We start from the raw sequence: 17,348 nt of genomic DNA, 5'->3' as shown, positions 1-17,348 counted from the left end.
CCCTTCCCTCTTCCTGGGCTCATGTTCGCTCTCGATTTCTCCACCTCCTCCACCCCAGCAGCACAGGGGAGCAGGGGATGGGGGTTGTGGTCAGTTTGTCACCCATCGTTTGTGATGCTCCTTCCTCTTCAAGGGGCAGGACTCCTCACACACTTCCCCTGCTCCAGCGTGGGGTCCCTCTTATGGGAGACAGTTGTCCATGAACTTTCTCTGACCTGAGTCCTTCCCATGTGCTGCAGCTGTTCACAATCTGCTCCAGTGTGGGTCCCTCCCACATGTGACAATCCTCCCAGAGATGAACTGCACCAGCGTGGGCTTCCCTCAGAGTCCCGGCCTTCCTCGGGTGCAGCCACCTATTGCGGCATGGGGTCCTCCACAGGCTGCAGGTGGCACCTGCTCCACGGGTGACCTCCATGGGTGCAGGGGACAGCCTGCCCTCTCCCCACGGGCTGCAGGGGAGTCTCTGCTGCAGTGAACCTCCCCCTCACCATTCTCCTCCCTTCTTCCACTGTTTTCCCCTCACAACTCCTCCTCCCAGCTCCAACTCCTCCTCCCGGATTCCCCTTCTTAAATATGTTGTCACAGAGGTGCAACCACTGTTGTTAATTGGCTCGGCCTTGGCCAGAGGTGGGTCAGCTTGGAGCCAGGGGAGCTTTGAGAATCTTCTCACAGACACCACTGATGTAGCTCCTTCCCCAGCTACCAAAATGCCCCTCCCACGCACACAAACCCAAGACAATTAATCCTCAGAAATGACTGAGAGATTGGAGCTTGTGCATTGGAAGAAGGAACTTGTGGAGAACACTTGCACACCTCCCTACCCATTGCTTACTCCAAGTGGGTAACAAGCATTAATTGAGATTAAGGAGCATTATTGCTGTTATGTGCCGAGGTATGTGTTTTGGCTTCTTTGGTTTAAACAGGGAGTTTTGTTGTTCTCATAAAGGGAGGTCTGAAGCTTAGTAAAGTCATTCAGTACAGGCAGAAGAGGCCCAATAGCCCTTCTGAATCACTGCAGCTCACCCAGCTTATATCTGGAGGCCTCAGTGACTTTACTGGTGCTCTGGCAAAGAATTCCATGGCATATGTGCATGATATCTATGGGCAGAACGATGAAACCATTTGCAGGTTTGGCATGACAGGAGAGAGTGCCTTTGGAAAAGGAGGAAGAGCAGCACTTGGATCTTCCAGTATTTCCTTCTGCCTCTCTCTTGTCCTTGCGACTGGGCACAGGCCTTACCAAAACTGGTGTGCCTTTACCTCACTGGAAGTGAAACCCTTCTGCATTCTGCTATGACTCTACTCAGTGTTTAGTGTGTGAATTGCCTTTTTCTCCTGGGTGCTGGAGAAACAATATCCTAGCTATGAGGCATACGCACAACCTGTTCAGTCTCTGAGCAGTCGTCCTTTCAGTTTGTGCCTTCATTTCTCTGACTGTGCATGAGGAAACCTCGTTATTGCCTCTGGCACACATATTTCCTTCTTAGCTCCCATGCCAGCTCAGGCCACAAGCTGTAAAATCCCTGATGGAGTGCACTGCTGCTTTAACAACCCACGGCAGGTACAAGTCCCTTTTCAGTACGACACAGGAATCAAGAAGGGGGGGGCTCTGCGCTTCCTGCTTGTAACAGGAGAGAGGTGCCGAGACCGGGAGATTTTTGTAGGCCCAGGGTGACAGGACTGCACTGACGTTTGCTTCATCCTGTTTCTGATTATTTATTGGTTATCAATAACTGACCTCAGAGCTGTTGCCAGGGCCTGTGCCGTTTCTGTTACGATCCGAGCTTTGCTGTCCATAACGCAATGGTAACGCTCTGGTAATCAAGTATGTGACCATCAGCGCGTACGTGGAGCAAGGCTGCGTGGGAACGAGCCGTCACAAGTGGCGGGTGCCCCCTCCTTTCCCCTGTGTCCCAGAGCCCCCGGGAGCGCGGGCATCAGCCGGCTGCGGTGGCGTCGCGGCGCCTCCGGGTGCCGCTGTTGGCCGCCGCGGAGCGGCGCTGGAGCCGGAGCCGCCGCCGCCGCCGCCGGAGCCGCCGCCGCGTCCTGCCCCCGCCGGCTGCTCGCTCGCCCGGCGCCGGCCAGAGCGGCAGCGGCGCGGGCAGCAGAGGCGAGAGGCGGCGCGGCGCGGGGAGCAGCGGCGTCCGAGCCGGCGCCGAGCTCGCTGCCCTCCGGCGGCCCCTGCGCTCGGTGCGGAGAGCGGCTGGAAGGGCGGCAGGGCAGCGGCAGGAGGGAGGAGCGCGGCGAGCGCTGCCGACGATGGCGGGCAGGCAGCGGCAGAGCCGGCGGCGAGCAGCCGGGCGAGTGCTGCTGCCCGCTCTGCTGCTGGGCTTGTGCTGCCGGGCGGCGGCGGAGCGGATCCGCTACGCCATCCCCGAGGAGCTGGGCAGAGGCTCGCTGGTGGGGCCGCTGGCGCGGGACCTGGGGCTGAGCCCGGCGGAGCTGCCGGCACGCAAGCTGCGGGTGGCGACTGCCGCTGAAAGGCAGCTGAAATACTTCTCGGTGAGCGCGGGGAGCGGGGAGCTGTACGTGAGCGAGAGGCTGGACCGGGAGGAGATGTGCGGCGAGGCGGCGTCCTGCTCCGTCAGCTTCGAGGCGCTCGTGCAGAACCCGCTCAACGTTTTCCACGTCGAGGTGGCCATCCAGGACGTCAACGACAACTCCCCGGTCTTCAGCAAGGCTGCTCTGGACCTCGAGATCACAGAGTTGACACTTCCCGGCGCGCGTTTCCCGCTGGAGATCGCCCGGGACGCGGACGTGGGCAGCAACTCGCTGCTGACTTACCAGCTCACCAGTCACCCGTCCTTCACCCTGGCCGTGAAGGAGGGCCCGGGTGGGAAGAAGCAGCCGGAATTGGTGCTGGAGAGCGCGCTGGACCGGGAGAAGCAGAGCTCCTTCCAGCTGGTGCTGACGGCGGTGGACGGCGGCGACCCCGCCAGGTCCGGGACCGTCCAGGTTCGCGTCAACGTGACGGACGCCAACGACAACGCGCCCGTGTTCGGCCAAAGCGTCTACGAGGCGCGAGTGCGGGAGAACGTGCCGGCGGGGTCGCTGGTGCTGCGGGTGCGGGCCACGGATGCGGACGCGGGCTCCAACGGGCGGGTCGCCTACTCCTTCGGCAACGTCCCGGACGGCGTCCGCGCGCTGTTCAGCGTCGACGGCGACAGCGGCGAGGTCAGGACGGCGGGGCCCCTCGATTTCGAGGAGAAGAGCAAGTACAGCTTCGACCTGGAGGCAAGGGACGGCGGCGGGCTCTCTGCTCACTGCGACGTGCAGATCGACATCACAGACGAGAACGACAACGCGCCCGAGATCACGGTGTTGTCGGTGTCGAGCCCGGTGGCCGAGGACGCGCCGGTGGGCACGGTGGTGGCCCTCCTGAACGTGATCGACCGGGACGCCGGGGAGAACGGTCAGGTGTCGTGCGAGCTGTCGGGCGAGGCGCCGCTGTCGCTGGTGGCGTCGTCGTCGGGCGGCTCGTACAAGGTGGTGACGGCGAGCGCGCTGGACCGGGAGCAGGCGGCCGAGCACCGGGTGACGGTGGTGGCCCGCGACCGGGGCATCCCGGCGCTGTCCGGGCGCGCGGCGCTGGTGCTGGAGGTGTCGGACGTGAACGACAACGCGCCGGTGTTCGAGGAGGCCGCCTACAGCGCCTACGTGGCGGAGAACAACGCGGCGGGCGCGCCGGTGCTGCGCGTGCGCGCGCGGGACGCGGACGCGGGCGCCAACGGGCGCGTGAGCTACTGGCTGGCGGGCGGCAGCGCGGGCGCGGCGCCGTACGTGTCGGTGGAGGCGCGGAGCGGCGCGGTGTACGCGCAGCGCTCCTTCGACTACGAGCAGTGCCGCGAGTTCGCGGTGGCGGTGCGGGCGCAGGACGGCGGGGCGCCGGCGCGGAGCTCGACGGCGACGGTGCGCGTCTTCGTGCTGGACCGCAACGACAACGCGCCGCGGGTGCTGTGGCCGGCGGCGGGCGCGGGCGCGGCGGGGCCGGCGCCGTTCGAGGTGGTGCCGCGGTCGGCCGAGGCCGGGTACCTGGTGGCCAAGGTGGTGGCGGTGGACGCGGACGCGGGGCGCAACGCGTGGCTGTCGTACGAGCTGGTGCAGGCGCCGGAGCCGGCGCTGTTCCGCGTGGGGCTGCACAGCGGCGAGGTGCGGACGGCGCGGGCCGTGTCGGAGCGGGACGCGGCCAAGCAGCGGCTGGTGGCCGTGGTGAAGGACCACGGGCAGCCGGCGCTGTCGGCCACGGCCACGCTGCACGTGGTGCTGGCCGAGAGCTTGCAGGAGGCGCTGCCGGAGCTGAGCGAGCGGGCGGCGGGCGCCGACTCGCCGGCGGAGCTGCAGTTCTACCTGGTGCTGGCGCTGGCGCTCCTCTCCGCCCTGTTCCTGCTGAGCGTGGCGCTGGCCGTGCTGGCGCGGCTGCGCCGGGCCGGGCCGCCCGCCGTCCTGCGCTGCCTGGGCGCGCAGCGCTTCTCCGTGGCCGGCGCCGCCTTCCCGGCCGACTTCTGCGAGGGCACCTTGCCCTACTCCTACAACCTGTGCGTGGCGCCGGGCCGCGCCGTGGCCGAGGCCGCTTGGCTGCCGCCGCCGCCGCCGCTGCCCAGCCTGGCCGCGGAGGAGCTTCTCGGCGGGGAGCCCTGCGGGAAGCGGAGCCCGAGCAGCAGCGCCGGCGCGGGAGAGCCGCCCGCGGAGCCCGACGCACCGCAGGTCTGTGAGCCCGCGCGCTCTCGCTCTTCTCCTTCAGCCGGGCGGAGCCGTCGTGCCTCTCGCCCGGGCTTTTCCGCGGCTGCTGGGCACGGGGAGCGCTCCTCCGGCTGCCCGGGAGGGAAGGAACGAGCGGGGGATCCCCCTTGCTCTGCGAGCAGCCAGGCAGCCGCGGCACTCCCTGCTCTGCCGAAGGCCGCACGCTCAGCTTCACCCGAGAATTTCTGATACCAACCCTCCTTTGAGTTCGTATCGGTGATCGCTGTAAATTGAGGATTGTGGGTGAGAGAGACGGGAAAATGTGGTGGGTGCTTCTTGGTGGACCCTCTTCCTTCCTCGTCGCTCTTTGCCCAAACCGATGCACCTGAACCTGGTTGATAGCTGCAGGCAAACCCGTTGGTTTCCCACGAATGCTTTCTCCATGAATTCAGAACTCCCAGATTGTTCCCCAGTGAATGTTGCCCTCATCTGCCGTGGGCCCTCCCAGCACTTGGAGGAAGGCTGCTGCAGAAATGGCAGCCTTAACGGGGCGGATAAATTTTATCCAGGCATGAGTTTCCTGAGTTCTTTGTGCTGCTGGTAGCTCCCTCTCCTTTTACCGCTCCCGATCTGTCTTTCATGCAAACGTGTAGAATGGGATCTCAAAAGAAAAAAAAACATCCGTGTTGTATATCTGACCCTGCCCTCTTTTCTGTCTCATTTTTCCGGGACGTGGTACAAGGCGTGACAGGAAAATACTAAAGCGAGGAATTCTGTCTCTCTGCCACTTAATCAGTCGTTGTTGCATTTGCCTCTTTGAGCAGGAGAGGCTATACCCAGAACGTATCTAAAACGAGAAGGAAATTCTTAAGATGAGATCAATTAGGCACTCGAATCTAGTCCATTTTCACTTTTAGAAATGGTTCGCATAGTTTAGGGTGTGCAGCTCTACTTGTCTTCGCCTGCTGTCTTACAATATTTTGCTGAAGAGATGTCCTACCAACATGAACATTCAAGGATTAGGTTAATATTTTATTAAGAACTTGCCATCTTTTACACCACGATTTATGAGAAAATGAGTGTTTCTTCTGGTCGTTCAAAGTCTCTTATTACTTGGATAAATCCAAATGTGTTTCAACTACGCCGCCAAGGCAACACAATTGTCTGCAGAACCTGCGCTGTCTCCGAGGGTGTGTTAGTGCCGGTGAACGCGTATCCTGCCTGTGCAGAATGAAATCCTTCACCGTTCTGAACCTCCGTCCTCTTTCTCCTGGGTGTCGCGGTGGTGGGGATGGGAAGTGTTGAGCCATGTGTCCAGGGAGGGAGGAAGGAAGGAACGGGGCGACCTCCTTCCACTCCAGCAGGCAGTAGGCGCTTCGTGGTTCCTCGGCGGTCACAGGTTGAGGTTCAGCTGAGAAGTTCTGACTAGGAAACGTGTGTTGGCTGAACTGCCAGTAACGGTGAGGGCGGATCCTTTCTGTGTACGATGAGACCCGCTAATTCTACACGACGCCGCCGGCAAAACAAGGTTGACGCTCGGTGTCGATGTTTCCTTCCGATGGCTTTTTCCCAAAGCCATGGACTTTGTTTGACAGCTGAAGAGAGCCCCGTTGCTTAATGCTGTTTAGTGCTGGACTCCCAAAGGAAACGCGCATGAGGCTCCATGACTGGAGAAGTTACAGCTTGTTCCCCCGACGTGTGCCGTCCCGTCTTTTGGGGACAAGCTGTTGCCAAACGGCAGCACTAGTGGGACGGATTAATTTAGTCCAGACATTATTTCTCTGAGTTCTTTGTGCATCTACTTCTCATGTTTTCTTCCATCCCAGGTGAGGGGAACAGGCTCGTCCTATCTGACATGACATTTCTCGCCATTAGCACTTGGTTATTGCCGTGCGGTAGAAGGAACACAGTGGCGGGCCGCTTTGTGGTCGGGATGTGGGCAAGGATCAGGGAGGAGGTGTCGGGGAGAGCCGGCAGCGCAGGAGCTCCCCGCCGGGCGGGCAGCGATGTCTCGGTGGCGCCGGTGCCGTCCCCGCGAGCTGTCGGTGGGAAGGGCCGGGCGGGCAGCGATGTCTCGGCAGCGCTCGGTGCCTGCAGTGCCGGGAGGAGGCTGCGGGCGCCGCTGTTGACCGAGGAGGAGCGAGAGGAAGGCCGGAGCGCTGCAGGCAGCCCCGCCCGCTGCGGCCCGGCTCGCTCGCTCGCTCGCTGGCTGGCTCGGCGGCCGGGCGGTCTGCGAGCGTCCCCGCGGTGCGGAGCCGTGCTGCAGCGAGGCGGAGGGGCCGGCGGCAGCGGCCGGGGCCGGCGACAGCGAGCGGCAGCCGGAGCCGGAGCTGGAGTCAGAGCCGCAGTGGGAAGAACGTCACTGGGCCGCAGCCGGAGCCGTGAACAGGAGCCGGAGCCGGAGCAAGAGCCAGAACGCATCGGCGGGCGGTGGCGAGTCGGTGGCGGCGGTGGTGCGGGACCGGCGGGGCCGCGGCCGAGATGTGCGCGGCGGAGAGGCGCCGGGGCCGGCGGGAGCGAGCCCTGCTGTGGTGCGTGCTGGTGGCGGCGTGGGAGGCGGCGTGGGGGCAGCTGCGCTACTCGGTTCCCGAGGAGATGCCCAAGGGCTCGTTCGTGGGCGACGTGGCCAAGGACCTGGGGCTGGAGCTGCCGGCGCTCCCCGACCGCGGTCTCCGCATCTTTGACAAGGGTAGGACGCAGTATTTCTCCCTGCACGGGAAGACGGGACATTTGGTGACAGCGGAGAGGATCGACAGAGAGCAACTGTGCGAGAGTGTGCAGCGCTGCGTGCTGCGGTGTGAGGTGATAGTGGAGGGGGAAATGCAGGTTTACGGCATCGAAGTGGAGATCACGGACATTAACGACAACGCGCCCAGCTTCAAGGAAACTGAACTGGAGGAGGCAATAAGCGAGACGACATCGCCGGGGTCGCGTTTTCCCCTGGCCAGAGCTCACGACCCGGACTCGGGAGCGAATTCCCTGCAGCGCTACGAGCTGAGCGGCGACGAGCACTTCTCGCTGGCTGTGCAGGCGGGCCCCGGCGGGGACCAGCGTCCCGAGCTGGTGCTGGCGAAGGCGCTGGACCGCGAGGAGGCGGCGTTTCACGAGCTGGTGCTGAGGGCGAGCGACGGCGGCGACCCGGCGCGGACGGGCACGGCGCGCATCCGCGTGGCGGTGCTGGACGCCAACGACAACGCGCCCGTGTTCGGCCAGGCGGAGTACACGGTGCGTGTGCCGGAGGACGTGCCCGTGGGCTCCACCCTCCTCACCGTCACGGCCACCGACGCCGACGAGGGGATGAACGGGCACGTGAAATATTCCCTGAAGCAAATCACAGAGAAAGTCTCGAAGATTTTCTATCTGGACGCCGAGACGGGAGCGATCACGCTGGTGCGGAGCCTGGACTTCGAGGAAGTGGCTCTCTACGAAATGGAGGTGCACGCTAGGGACGGCGGGGGCCTTTCTGACACGGCGAAAGTGGCGATTACGGTGACAGACGTGAACGACAACGCGCCCGAATTGACATTGTCGTCGGCGTTGAGCGAGATCTCCGAGGACGCCCCGTCGGGGACGGTGGTGGCCCTGCTGCACGTGCAGGACCGCGACTCGGGGGCGAACGGCGAGGTGCGGTGCAGCATCGCGGAGCGGCTGCCGTTCCGTCTGGAGAGGTCGTTCGAGGACTACTACCGCGTGGTGACGTCGAGGGAGCTGGACCGGGAGGAGGTGGCGGAGTACAACGTGACGGTGCGGGCGGCCGACGGCGGGTCGCCGGCGCTGCGGAGCAGCGCGGTGCTGGCGCTGCGGGTGCTGGACGTGAACGACAACGCGCCGGTGTTCGCGGAGGCGCGCTACAGCGCCCGGCTGCCCGAGAACAACGCGGCGGGCGCGCTGGTGCTGACGGTGCGGGCGGCGGACGCGGACTGGGGGCAGAACGCGCGCGTGCGGTACCGGCTGTCGGAGGGGCGGGTGCGGGGCGCGCCGCTGTCGTCCTACGTGTCGGTGCAGGCGGAGACGGGCGCGCTGTACGCGCTGCGCTCCTTCGACTACGAGGAGGTGCGCGAGGTGGGGCTGTGGGTGCGGGCGGAGGACGGCGGCGCGCCGGCGCTGAGCAGCAACGTGTCGGTGCGGCTCGTGATCGTGGACGAGAACGACAACGCGCCGCAGGTGCTGTACCCGCCGCCGGCGCCGGGACCGGGCGCGGGGGCGGGCGCGGGTGCGGGCGCGGGCTGGGCGGGCGTGGAGCTGGCGCCGCGCTCGGCGGAGCCCGGGGCGCTGGTGGCCAAGGTGGTGGCGGTGGACGCGGACGCGGGGCAGAACGCGTGGCTGTCGTACGAGCTGGCCAAGGCGACGGAGCCGGGGCTGTTCCGCGTGGGGCTGCACAGCGGCGAGGTGCGCACGGCGCGCTTCCCGCTGGCCCGCGACGCGGCGCGGCAGAGCCTGGTGGTGGTGGTGAAGGACCACGGGCGGCCGGCGCTGTCGGCCACGGCCACGCTGACGGTGGTGCTGGCCGAGAGCGTGGCCGAGCTGCTGTCGGAGCTGGGCAGCGCGGCGGCGGCGCCGGGCGAGCCGGCCGGCAGCCTGACGCGGTGGCTGGTGGTGGCCGTGGCGGCCGTGTCCTGCCTCTTCCTCGCCTTCCTGCTGCTGCTGCTGGCGCTGCGCCTGCGGCGCTGGCGCCGCTCGCAGCTGCTGGCGGCGGGCAGCGGCGCCTTGCGCGGCGTGCCGGCCTCGCACTTCGTGGGCATCGACGGCGTCCGCGCCTTCCTGCGCTCCTACTCGCACGAGGTGTCGCTCACCGCCGACTCGCGCAAGAGCCAGCTCCGCTTGTCGGGCGGCAGCTGCTGCGACACCCTCCCGGCCCGGCCGCCGCCCGACGAGCCCGCGCCGCTGCTCGGCGAGGACCCCGCCGCTGCCCCGGTGAGTTCCTGTGCCCGCACTTCGCGGCTCCGCGACGCTTCGCTCTGCTGCTGCTGCTCGGGCCTGGCCGCGCCGCGTCCCGGCCGCTGCCGAGGGGGGTTTCGCTCCCAGGCAGGCAGCGCTTCCCGCGGCAACGCGCCGGCTGCTGCTGCCTCTGGCTGGCGGGAGGGGAGCGTGGGACCGGGGCTCAGCGCTACAGCTGCTGCCGGCGGCGGCACAAGGGCGTCGCTCTCGGCTGGAGTTTCGTCTCAACGGGGCTTTGTGCTCTTATCGCTCGCCAGGTCCTTTCTCGTTTTGTGCCCTGACACGTGTAATACCCGTTTTCCTGTCGCTATTGGTAGGTGTTGCGGTAATAGCAAATGGAAGTTTGCGTTATTACCAGGGCAGATGTCTTCCCGACAGCACATACTCTTGACTAGGCTGAGATTGTTTCCAAACGGATCGTTAATGGTCCCGTGTATACGTGTTGGGGTCGGTTAATACTTTTCACGCGGGCTTATCCGTTGTTTGGTACCATCACATGCTCGTGTGTAGTGGCACTTCATCTTACATTGTTTATTAGTTACTGTCGTTGAAATCGGGGTGAGGAACAGAGTACTATGTATTCTTTTATTCCTATAGAGAGTTTATTCCTCTTTTTCTGTGCTCCTTACCAGCCCCTGATCAGTTTTACTTGTAGGATTTGAGTGTTACAAATCCTCAGTTATTTTGTCGTGAACGGTGTGTTAACTGAGGTGTTGTTCTCAAGTGCATCTTTGGTTCACTTAATTATCGCTCTTCTCTTGCTGCACATCGTTTTCATTTAACATGGTTTGGAATGACTGGAAGCCATTGTTTGAAGTTAAGAGCCGCCTGTGCCTGCTTTGGGACCGGTCTTGTGCTTGTCTCGTACGTGAAAGCTTCTCACACAGTGTGTTCCTCAGCCAGTGGTGAGAGCAGTGTCCATTTTGTGCACCAGAATGCAGTGTGTGTTTTCCACATTGGAGGTACCCCTTCCTCAACGGGAAGACCATTCCCAGGCGTTCCTGTGAATTCCTTGTTGCTTGCGGGAATTTCCTTGGTTGGGTCAGTAGTGAGCTCCATGCTCCGGATGGAGGACGAGGGTGAAAGAGGAGTGAAATTACTTGTTGGTAAGTATTAAATTCTAAAATACATGTGTGTACCTGAGCACTAGTTGGTCACCTTGGTGGTGAGCCACCGCTGTGCTCTTCAAAGATGTAGCAGAGTTAAGGAACTGGGTGTTCCCAGACTGAATACTGTGCTTATAGACTCTTCTTAGGCCTTCAAACTGTAGGTGAAGTGTTAGAAAGTATTGCTGCGGTTTCTGCTGGGGTGTGTTACGGACGGCATGGCACCTCAAGAAATGTCAAGATACTCTTGCTGTGAAGCATGACTCACTTGTGCTTTTTATGTCACCTTGCAGCTTGTTTCATATTGTTAGCCCTCATGTAGCAGCGCTTGATCTTTCCATGCTAGGTGTTTAAAATTGATGCAAACGGGGTGTGTGTGGAGCCGAGTAGCACACATTTTTAATAGTGCTACTGGTTGGAAAGGTTGTTTCCTCCTTCTGTGCTCCTTACCAGCCGGGGAGCACAGCTGGAATCTTTCTACAGCTGGAATCTTTCTACAGCTGGAATGATTTTGTGAGAATGACCTCGTTGTCCACGAGAAGCTTGTTCATGCAGCAACCTTGTGGCCTTTCTGCCAAATGAGGGTTAATCTCCGAGGGATCGTTACTGTCCCCTCGGCACTTGTAATCTGCTTTGCTGGTTGTCATCGTGTCTTTTACAGAGAGGTGTAGTTAGAGGTAGCGGTGTAGTCGAGGGTGTAGCAACAGTTTGTCCTCTTGTGCCTAATGCCGATATAACGTTCATCTCTTGCTCGGCAGCATTACTCATAGGATTGGGCTATTAGACATACACAGGTATTTTCATCGTGAATGTCTTCTTAGTTGAAGGTTTTTCTAAAACTCTATTGTTCATTGCTTTATTTATCACTATTGTCTTCCAACACAGTTTTCACTTAACGTTGATTATTTGACATGCATGTGAGCAGTACCTTAGTAATGCAATGCAACAAGGTCGAGGAAGGGCGAGATTCTGTGTAAATAGCTGCTCAGTATGGGTAGGTGACCCTCTTGTACGTGTCTCTCTACCTGAAGCAGTGTGGCTACTCCTTTGTGAGAATGGTCTTGTTGGCGAGGAAGAGCCTGTTCTCACAGCAATGTTGTGGCCGAGCGATCGTTTGCTAGTAACTGCTACGGTGGAAGAAGCTTGTGAAGGAGAAACGGAGTCCTGTAGTCCATGTCTTTGTATATATTGAGGGAGTGGCAAGAGTGGCATAACCGGGAGCTGAGTTATCACCAGGACCCTGTGAAGGAGCACAGTAGTCATCCATGGAGTCACCTCTTCTTTGGAGCAATAGGAGTGATAGGAAAATCTGCTGTACCCGTAGTTTCCAAACTCGTGGTCTGTGTGGCGCTTGAAATGATTCAGCTGGTCATAACGTGCCCTGCTCTCTCCGTGGTCACGAACCAAGATTTGTTGGTTCACAAAGCGTCTTGCATTCCACGATTTCCTTTGATATTCGCTGACATGTGGTGTTACCGTACAAACAGGCACTGAGGAGGATCAAGTACATTTTCATAGGCGTTGCACTCAGGAGGGATTTATCCTTTCCATTTTCAGACCACCCCACGCCTGGAGTGTCCTGTGTACTGTTGGTGCAAAGCACACGTTGCTCTGCTTGTGTCATGGGTACACCGCCTTCTCTGGTGCTGCCCTTCTCACTTTTCTTCCTGCGACATTTTTTGCCGTCTTTTACCTGCCAGTGTCTGACTGTCCCTGGGAAAGGTAGCTGATGTCGCATACACCACGGAGGAGTATACCACTCCTTTTTACAATTCTCGGAATAGCACACTGGTAATTGAAGTATCCTGGGTGCACGGGCACCTTTTTGCTGCCCGTCCATGTTCTTAGATCTATTTACTTACCGTGTTCCCTGAAAGAAGCAATTTTAAAGAAATACTTTAAGAGGTCTGTCTTCCCAGTTCTAGAGCAAGAAGTTGTGATGATCTCCGTGATTTGTAAAAGTGGGAGCATGTACTGATACCGCTTTTGTGGAGAGTAAGGCTTGCCATTTACTCCCAGTCTCAGTTTCTCTGAGAGGTATATAAAGGGATATAAACAAGAATCCTCTCAAAGGAAACGGGAGGTCTGGTGCTTCCTTTCTACAACAGCTTCTCCTCTGAAGTATTTTGTAGCTGTTGCTCATCAGAGCTCATAGAAATGAAACAAAAGAGCTGGGGAAAGACAACCCGCAGCAATAGTAGGAGCCGTTGGAATGTGTCAGACATTCGCTGCACAGTTACCGGCTTGCACTTACCTGTACTCCCGGGTGCTGTACGAAGTCTGCCCGCTCCTCCACCGCTCGGTAACACGTTCCCCAGCCAGACTCTTCATTGCCAGTCCCGGGCACAGCTGCGTGGTTCGTCCTTCCGCGGGCATGAGAAAACTCGCCAAACTGAGAGCGGAATCGAGCTTTTCGGTGGCCGATGGCGCCGACTCCCGGCGGCTGCTGGCAGAGCGGCTCCGAGCGCGGGGGCCGAGGCGCCGCACGGCATCAGCCGGCTGCGGTGGCGTCGCGGCGCCTCCGGGTGCCGCTGTTGGCCGCCGCGGAGCGGCGCTGGAGCCGGAGCCGGAGCCGCCGCCGCCGCCGGAGCCGCCGCCGCGTCCTGCCCCCGCCGGCTGCTCGCTCGCCCGGCGCCGGCCAGAGCAGCAGCGGCGCGGGCAGCAGAGGCGAGAGGCGGCGCGGCGCGGGGAGCAGCGGCGTCCGAGCCGGCGCCGAGCTCGCTGCCCTCCGGCGGCCCCTGCGCTCGGTGCGGAGAGCGGCTGGAAGGGCGGCAGGGCAGCGGCAGGAGGGAGGAGCGCGGCGAGCGCTGCCGACGATGGCGGGCAGGCAGCGGCAGAGCCGGCGGCGAGCAGCCGGGCGAGTGCTGCTGCCCGCTCTGCTGCTGGGCTTGTGCTGCCGGGCGGCGGCGGAGCGGATCCGCTACGCCATCCCCGAGGAGCTGGGCAGAGGCTCGCTGGTGGGGCCGCTGGCGCGGGACCTGGGGCTGAGCCCGGCGGAGCTGCCGGCACGCAAGCTGCGGGTGGCGACTGCCGCTGAAAGGCAGCTGAAATACTTCTCGGTGAGCGCGGAGAGCGGGGAGCTGTACGTGAGCGAGAGGCTGGACCGGGAGGAGATGTGCGGCGAGGCGGCGTCCTGCTCCGTCAGCTTCGAGGCGCTCGTGCAGAACCCGCTCAACGTTTTCCACGTCGAGGTGGCCATCCAGGACGTCAACGACAACTCCCCGCGCTTCCTGCAGGACAGTTTCCAGCTGGAGATCAACGAGTTGACTTCTCCCGGCGCTCGATTTTATTTGGGCATGGCCGAGGACGCGGACGTGGGCAGCAACGCGCTGCAGGGCTACGAGCTGGAGGCCAACGGGTACTTCGAGGTGGAGGTGAAGCAGAGCCAAGACGGCAGCAAGTTCGCTGAGCTGGTGCTGCGCCGAGCGCTGGACCGGGAGAAGCAGAGCTCCTTCCAGCTGGTGCTGACGGCGGTGGACGGCGGCGACCCGCCGCGGAGCGGCACCGCCCAGCTCTGCATCAACGTCACCGACGCCAACGACAACGCGCCCGTGTTCGCGCAGCATCGGTACCGCGCCAGCCTGCGCGAGGACGCGCCGCCGGGCTCGACGGTGCTGCACGTGTCCGCCTCCGACGCCGACGCCGGCACCAACGCCCGCATCACCTACGGCTTCGGGAAAACGCCGGCCAAGGTGCTTCAGAAGTTCGCGGTGGACGCAGAGAGCGGGACGGTCACGCTGCAGGAGGCGCTGGACTTCGAGGAGACACGCGCGTTCAGCCTGGCCGTGGAGGCGAAGGACGGCGGCGGCCTGGTGGCCCACTGCGAGGTGGAGGTGGAGGTGCTGGACATGAACGACAACGCGCCCGAGATCACGGTGTTGTCGGTGTCGAGCCCGGTGGCCGAGGACGCGCCGGTGGGCACGGTGGTGGCCCTCCTGAACGTGATCGACCGGGACGCCGGGGAGAACGGTCAGGTGTCGTGCGAGCTGTCGGGCGAGGCGCCGCTGTCGCTGGTGGCGTCGTCGTCGGGCGGCTCGTACAAGGTGGTGACGGCGAGCGCGCTGGACCGGGAGCAGGCGGCCGAGCACCGGGTGACGGTGGTGGCCCGCGACCGGGGCATCCCGGAGCTGTCCGGGCGCGCGGCGCTGGTGCTGGAGGTGTCGGACGTGAACGACAACGCGCCGGTGTTCGAGGAGGCCGCCTACAGCGCCTACGTGGCGGAGAACAACGCGGCGGGCGCGCCGGTGCTGCGCGTGCGCGCGCGGGACGCGGACGCGGGCGCCAACGGGCGCGTGAGCTACTGGCTGGCGGGCGGCAGCGCGGGCGCGGCGCCGTACGTGTCGGTGGAGGCGCGGAGCGGCGCGGTGTACGCGCAGCGCTCCTTCGACTACGAGCAGTGCCGCGAGTTCGCGGTGGCGGTGCGGGCGCAGGACGGCGGGGCGCCGGCGCGGAGCTCGACGGCGACGGTGCGCGTCTTCGTGCTGGACCGCAACGACAACGCGCCGCGGGTGCTGTGGCCGGCGGCGGGCGCGGGCGCGGCGGGGCCGGCGCCGTTCGAGGTGGTGCCGCGGTCGGCCGAGGCCGGGTACCTGGTGGCCAAGGTGGTGGCGGTGGACGCGGACGCGGGGCGCAACGCGTGGCTGTCGTACGAGCTGGTGCAGGCGCCGGAGCCGGCGCTGTTCCGCGTGGGGCTGCACAGCGGCGAGGTGCGGACGGCGCGGGCCGTGTCGGAGCGGGACGCGGCCAAGCAGCGGCTGGTGGCCGTGGTGAAGGACCACGGGCAGCCGGCGCTGTCGGCCACGGCCACGCTGCACGTGGTGCTGGCCGAGAGCTTGCAGGAGGCGCTGCCGGAGCTGAGCGACAGAGACACTGTGTCCGAGCTGACGTCTGATCTAAACATCATCCTTGTAGTCGCGCTCTCTGTCGTGTCCTTGTTATTCGTTTGCACGGTCATTCTGATACTGTTCTTGAAATGCCGACGGTCAAGGAGCCCCCCCGTCTTTATAACTTCTGATAAGGATCTGTATTCCAGCCTGGGCTCAAAAGCACCGTACAACTACTGTAGCAGCACGCTGCCCTTGCCCTACTCCTATGAGGTGTGTTTAGCCTCCGAGTCGGGCCAGAAGGACTTCACATTTCTGAGACCAGGGGCGGCAGCGCTGCCTGACCGTCTCCTGGCCGGGGAACCGGGCTCAGAGACTCAGTCCGGAAAGGATCCTCCTAGCCCCGGGCGCTCGGCACAGGTGAGCTTCTGCCCTGGGGTCCCTCCTTGAGGGCTTATCCGAATAATCTTCCCCCGTTCTGCGGTCGGGTATCTGTGAGCCACCGGCAGAGCTCAACGTCGCCTCCGGGCGCACTGCTCAATGGCTCGGGGGTGGAGGTGTGTGTGTGATCCTGACTTTTCCTTTTGACCTGCCTGATCTCATCTGCGAATTGTCGGTTGTGCCCCGAAAAGAGACGCAGTGTTGTCAGTACTGCTGTCTGTCTGTCCTACTCCAGATGGGAGTTTCACCGAGCCGGGGTGGTGGCGTGGACACGGGGTGGAGCGGGGCCAAATGTGTCGTGGGGTCCGAAGCTGAGACAACCCTTTCCTCTTGGTGTAGTGACTGCTTCACTCATTGTCTCTGCCACATTTGAGCGTTGCCTGTGATAAAGATGTGTGATCTACCCCGGTCTGTTCACCCAGTGAGGGCAGCAACTCTGTAGTTCTCTGTTTTCCCTTCCAGCCCGGTTCTTTTCGTACTCTGAACCCTTCAAATGGAAGATGTTGTGTACACCCTTGACACCTTCGTCTGGGGAGCTGGGGCTGATGCCTCCGAGCCCAGAGCCAAGCAGAAAATCCTTTGGATCTGCTGCTGTCACCCGCTCCTCTGGAGCCCCGGCAGAGCCGGGAATAGCGCCGAGTGAGCGGCTCTGGCTGGGATTTGTCTTGAATCCGTCCCCGAAGGAATTCCTGGTGCAGTGGAAAGGCGTCTTTCCCCTTACCTGTCTCACGTTTCCACTCCTCACCCTCCAAATGGTGCTTTCAGGGGCTCTGAGGTGTCGCCGTCAGTATTCGGGCTTCCCATCAAAGTGAGGGAGACGTAATGTCTCCAGATCAGTCGAAATAAGGGAGATGGAAATGTTCAGTCTTCCACGCCTTTCCCGAGATCTCTTTGCTGTACTCAGCTCTTCGCTGCTTGGCCCTCCTACTGCTGCTGGGATTAAGTGGACAAGGTACTCTGAATACAGGTCGTGTGTGCGCTCATATGAAGAGAAACTCCTTGAGAAATGTGGTACGCATGGTAGAGAAATTGCTCAGTAAAGCAGAGTTTAAAAAAGACACGAAATGTGCAGTGGTTGGGAAAAAGATTCAGAGCTTATTTCAGAGAAAATAAGTGGTTGGAGACTGTTTCAAGATTTGTTTTGAAGAGAGCTGTGAAGTTTCTTCTTTTCAGATTATATATAAGAAAGTAATTGGTATTTGGTTGCGTAAGGGCCTATGAGAAAAAAAAAAAATCTGCTGTCAGCACTGTGAGCCTGCAGACACGGTTTGTTACAGAAGCGCTCCAGAACGGACAGAAGGTCATAACGTGTATTTATGTGCACGGTGCAGCTGCGGTGGGTAAAGCATATTGTTCTCCT

General features: G+C 61.8%; 2 protein-coding genes across 5 annotated transcripts in view; both read left to right on the top strand.

Annotated features, from left to right (window-relative positions):
• Positions 1 to 2,088: 2,088 nt before the first annotated feature.
• LOC141929469 (protocadherin gamma-A4-like) overlaps positions 2,089 to 17,348 on the top strand; it is a 56,334-nt gene continuing 41,074 nt past the window's right edge. For 2 of the 4 annotated variants that reach the window (XM_074838947.1, XM_074838946.1), the window contains exon 1: positions 2,089 to 4,704. In XM_074838947.1, the coding sequence (XP_074695048.1) occupies positions 2,260 to 4,704 (2,445 nt within the window). In that variant the 5' untranslated portion in view covers positions 2,089 to 2,259. Of the gene's footprint in view, positions 4,705 to 7,146; positions 8,581 to 13,374; positions 14,564 to 17,348 lie in introns of those variants that run through there. The other 2 variants (XM_074838952.1, XM_074838953.1) reach the window with 2 other exon arrangements.
• On the top strand, positions 14,573 to 16,836 carry LOC141929357 (protocadherin gamma-B5-like). The gene is made up of 2 exons (XM_074838690.1): positions 14,573 to 15,967; positions 16,451 to 16,836. Exons 1-2 carry the CDS (start codon positions 14,573 to 14,575, stop codon positions 16,505 to 16,507), a joined length of 1,452 nt encoding a protein of 483 aa, XP_074694791.1. The 3' UTR covers positions 16,508 to 16,836.

The sequence above is a fragment of the Strix aluco genome, chromosome 13 (assembly GCF_031877795.1).
Source record: "Strix aluco isolate bStrAlu1 chromosome 13, bStrAlu1.hap1, whole genome shotgun sequence".
Taxonomy (NCBI): Eukaryota; Metazoa; Chordata; class Aves; order Strigiformes; family Strigidae; genus Strix; species Strix aluco.
The sequence above is the reverse complement of the archived record's forward strand: the minus strand, read 5'-3'. Positions and strand labels throughout refer to the sequence as shown.

What these genes read in the sequence shown, in the direction of transcription:
- LOC141929357 (XM_074838690.1), top strand. Translation starts at nt 14,573, where the DNA reads ATGAACGACAACGCGCCCGAGATCACGGTGTTGTCGGTGTCGAGCCCG. An exon ending in GCCCCGGGCGCTCGGCACAG is followed by an intron (nt 15,968 to 16,450) that starts GTGAGCTTCTGC and finishes TTTCCCTTCCAG; the next exon opens with CCCGGTTCTTTTCGTACTCT.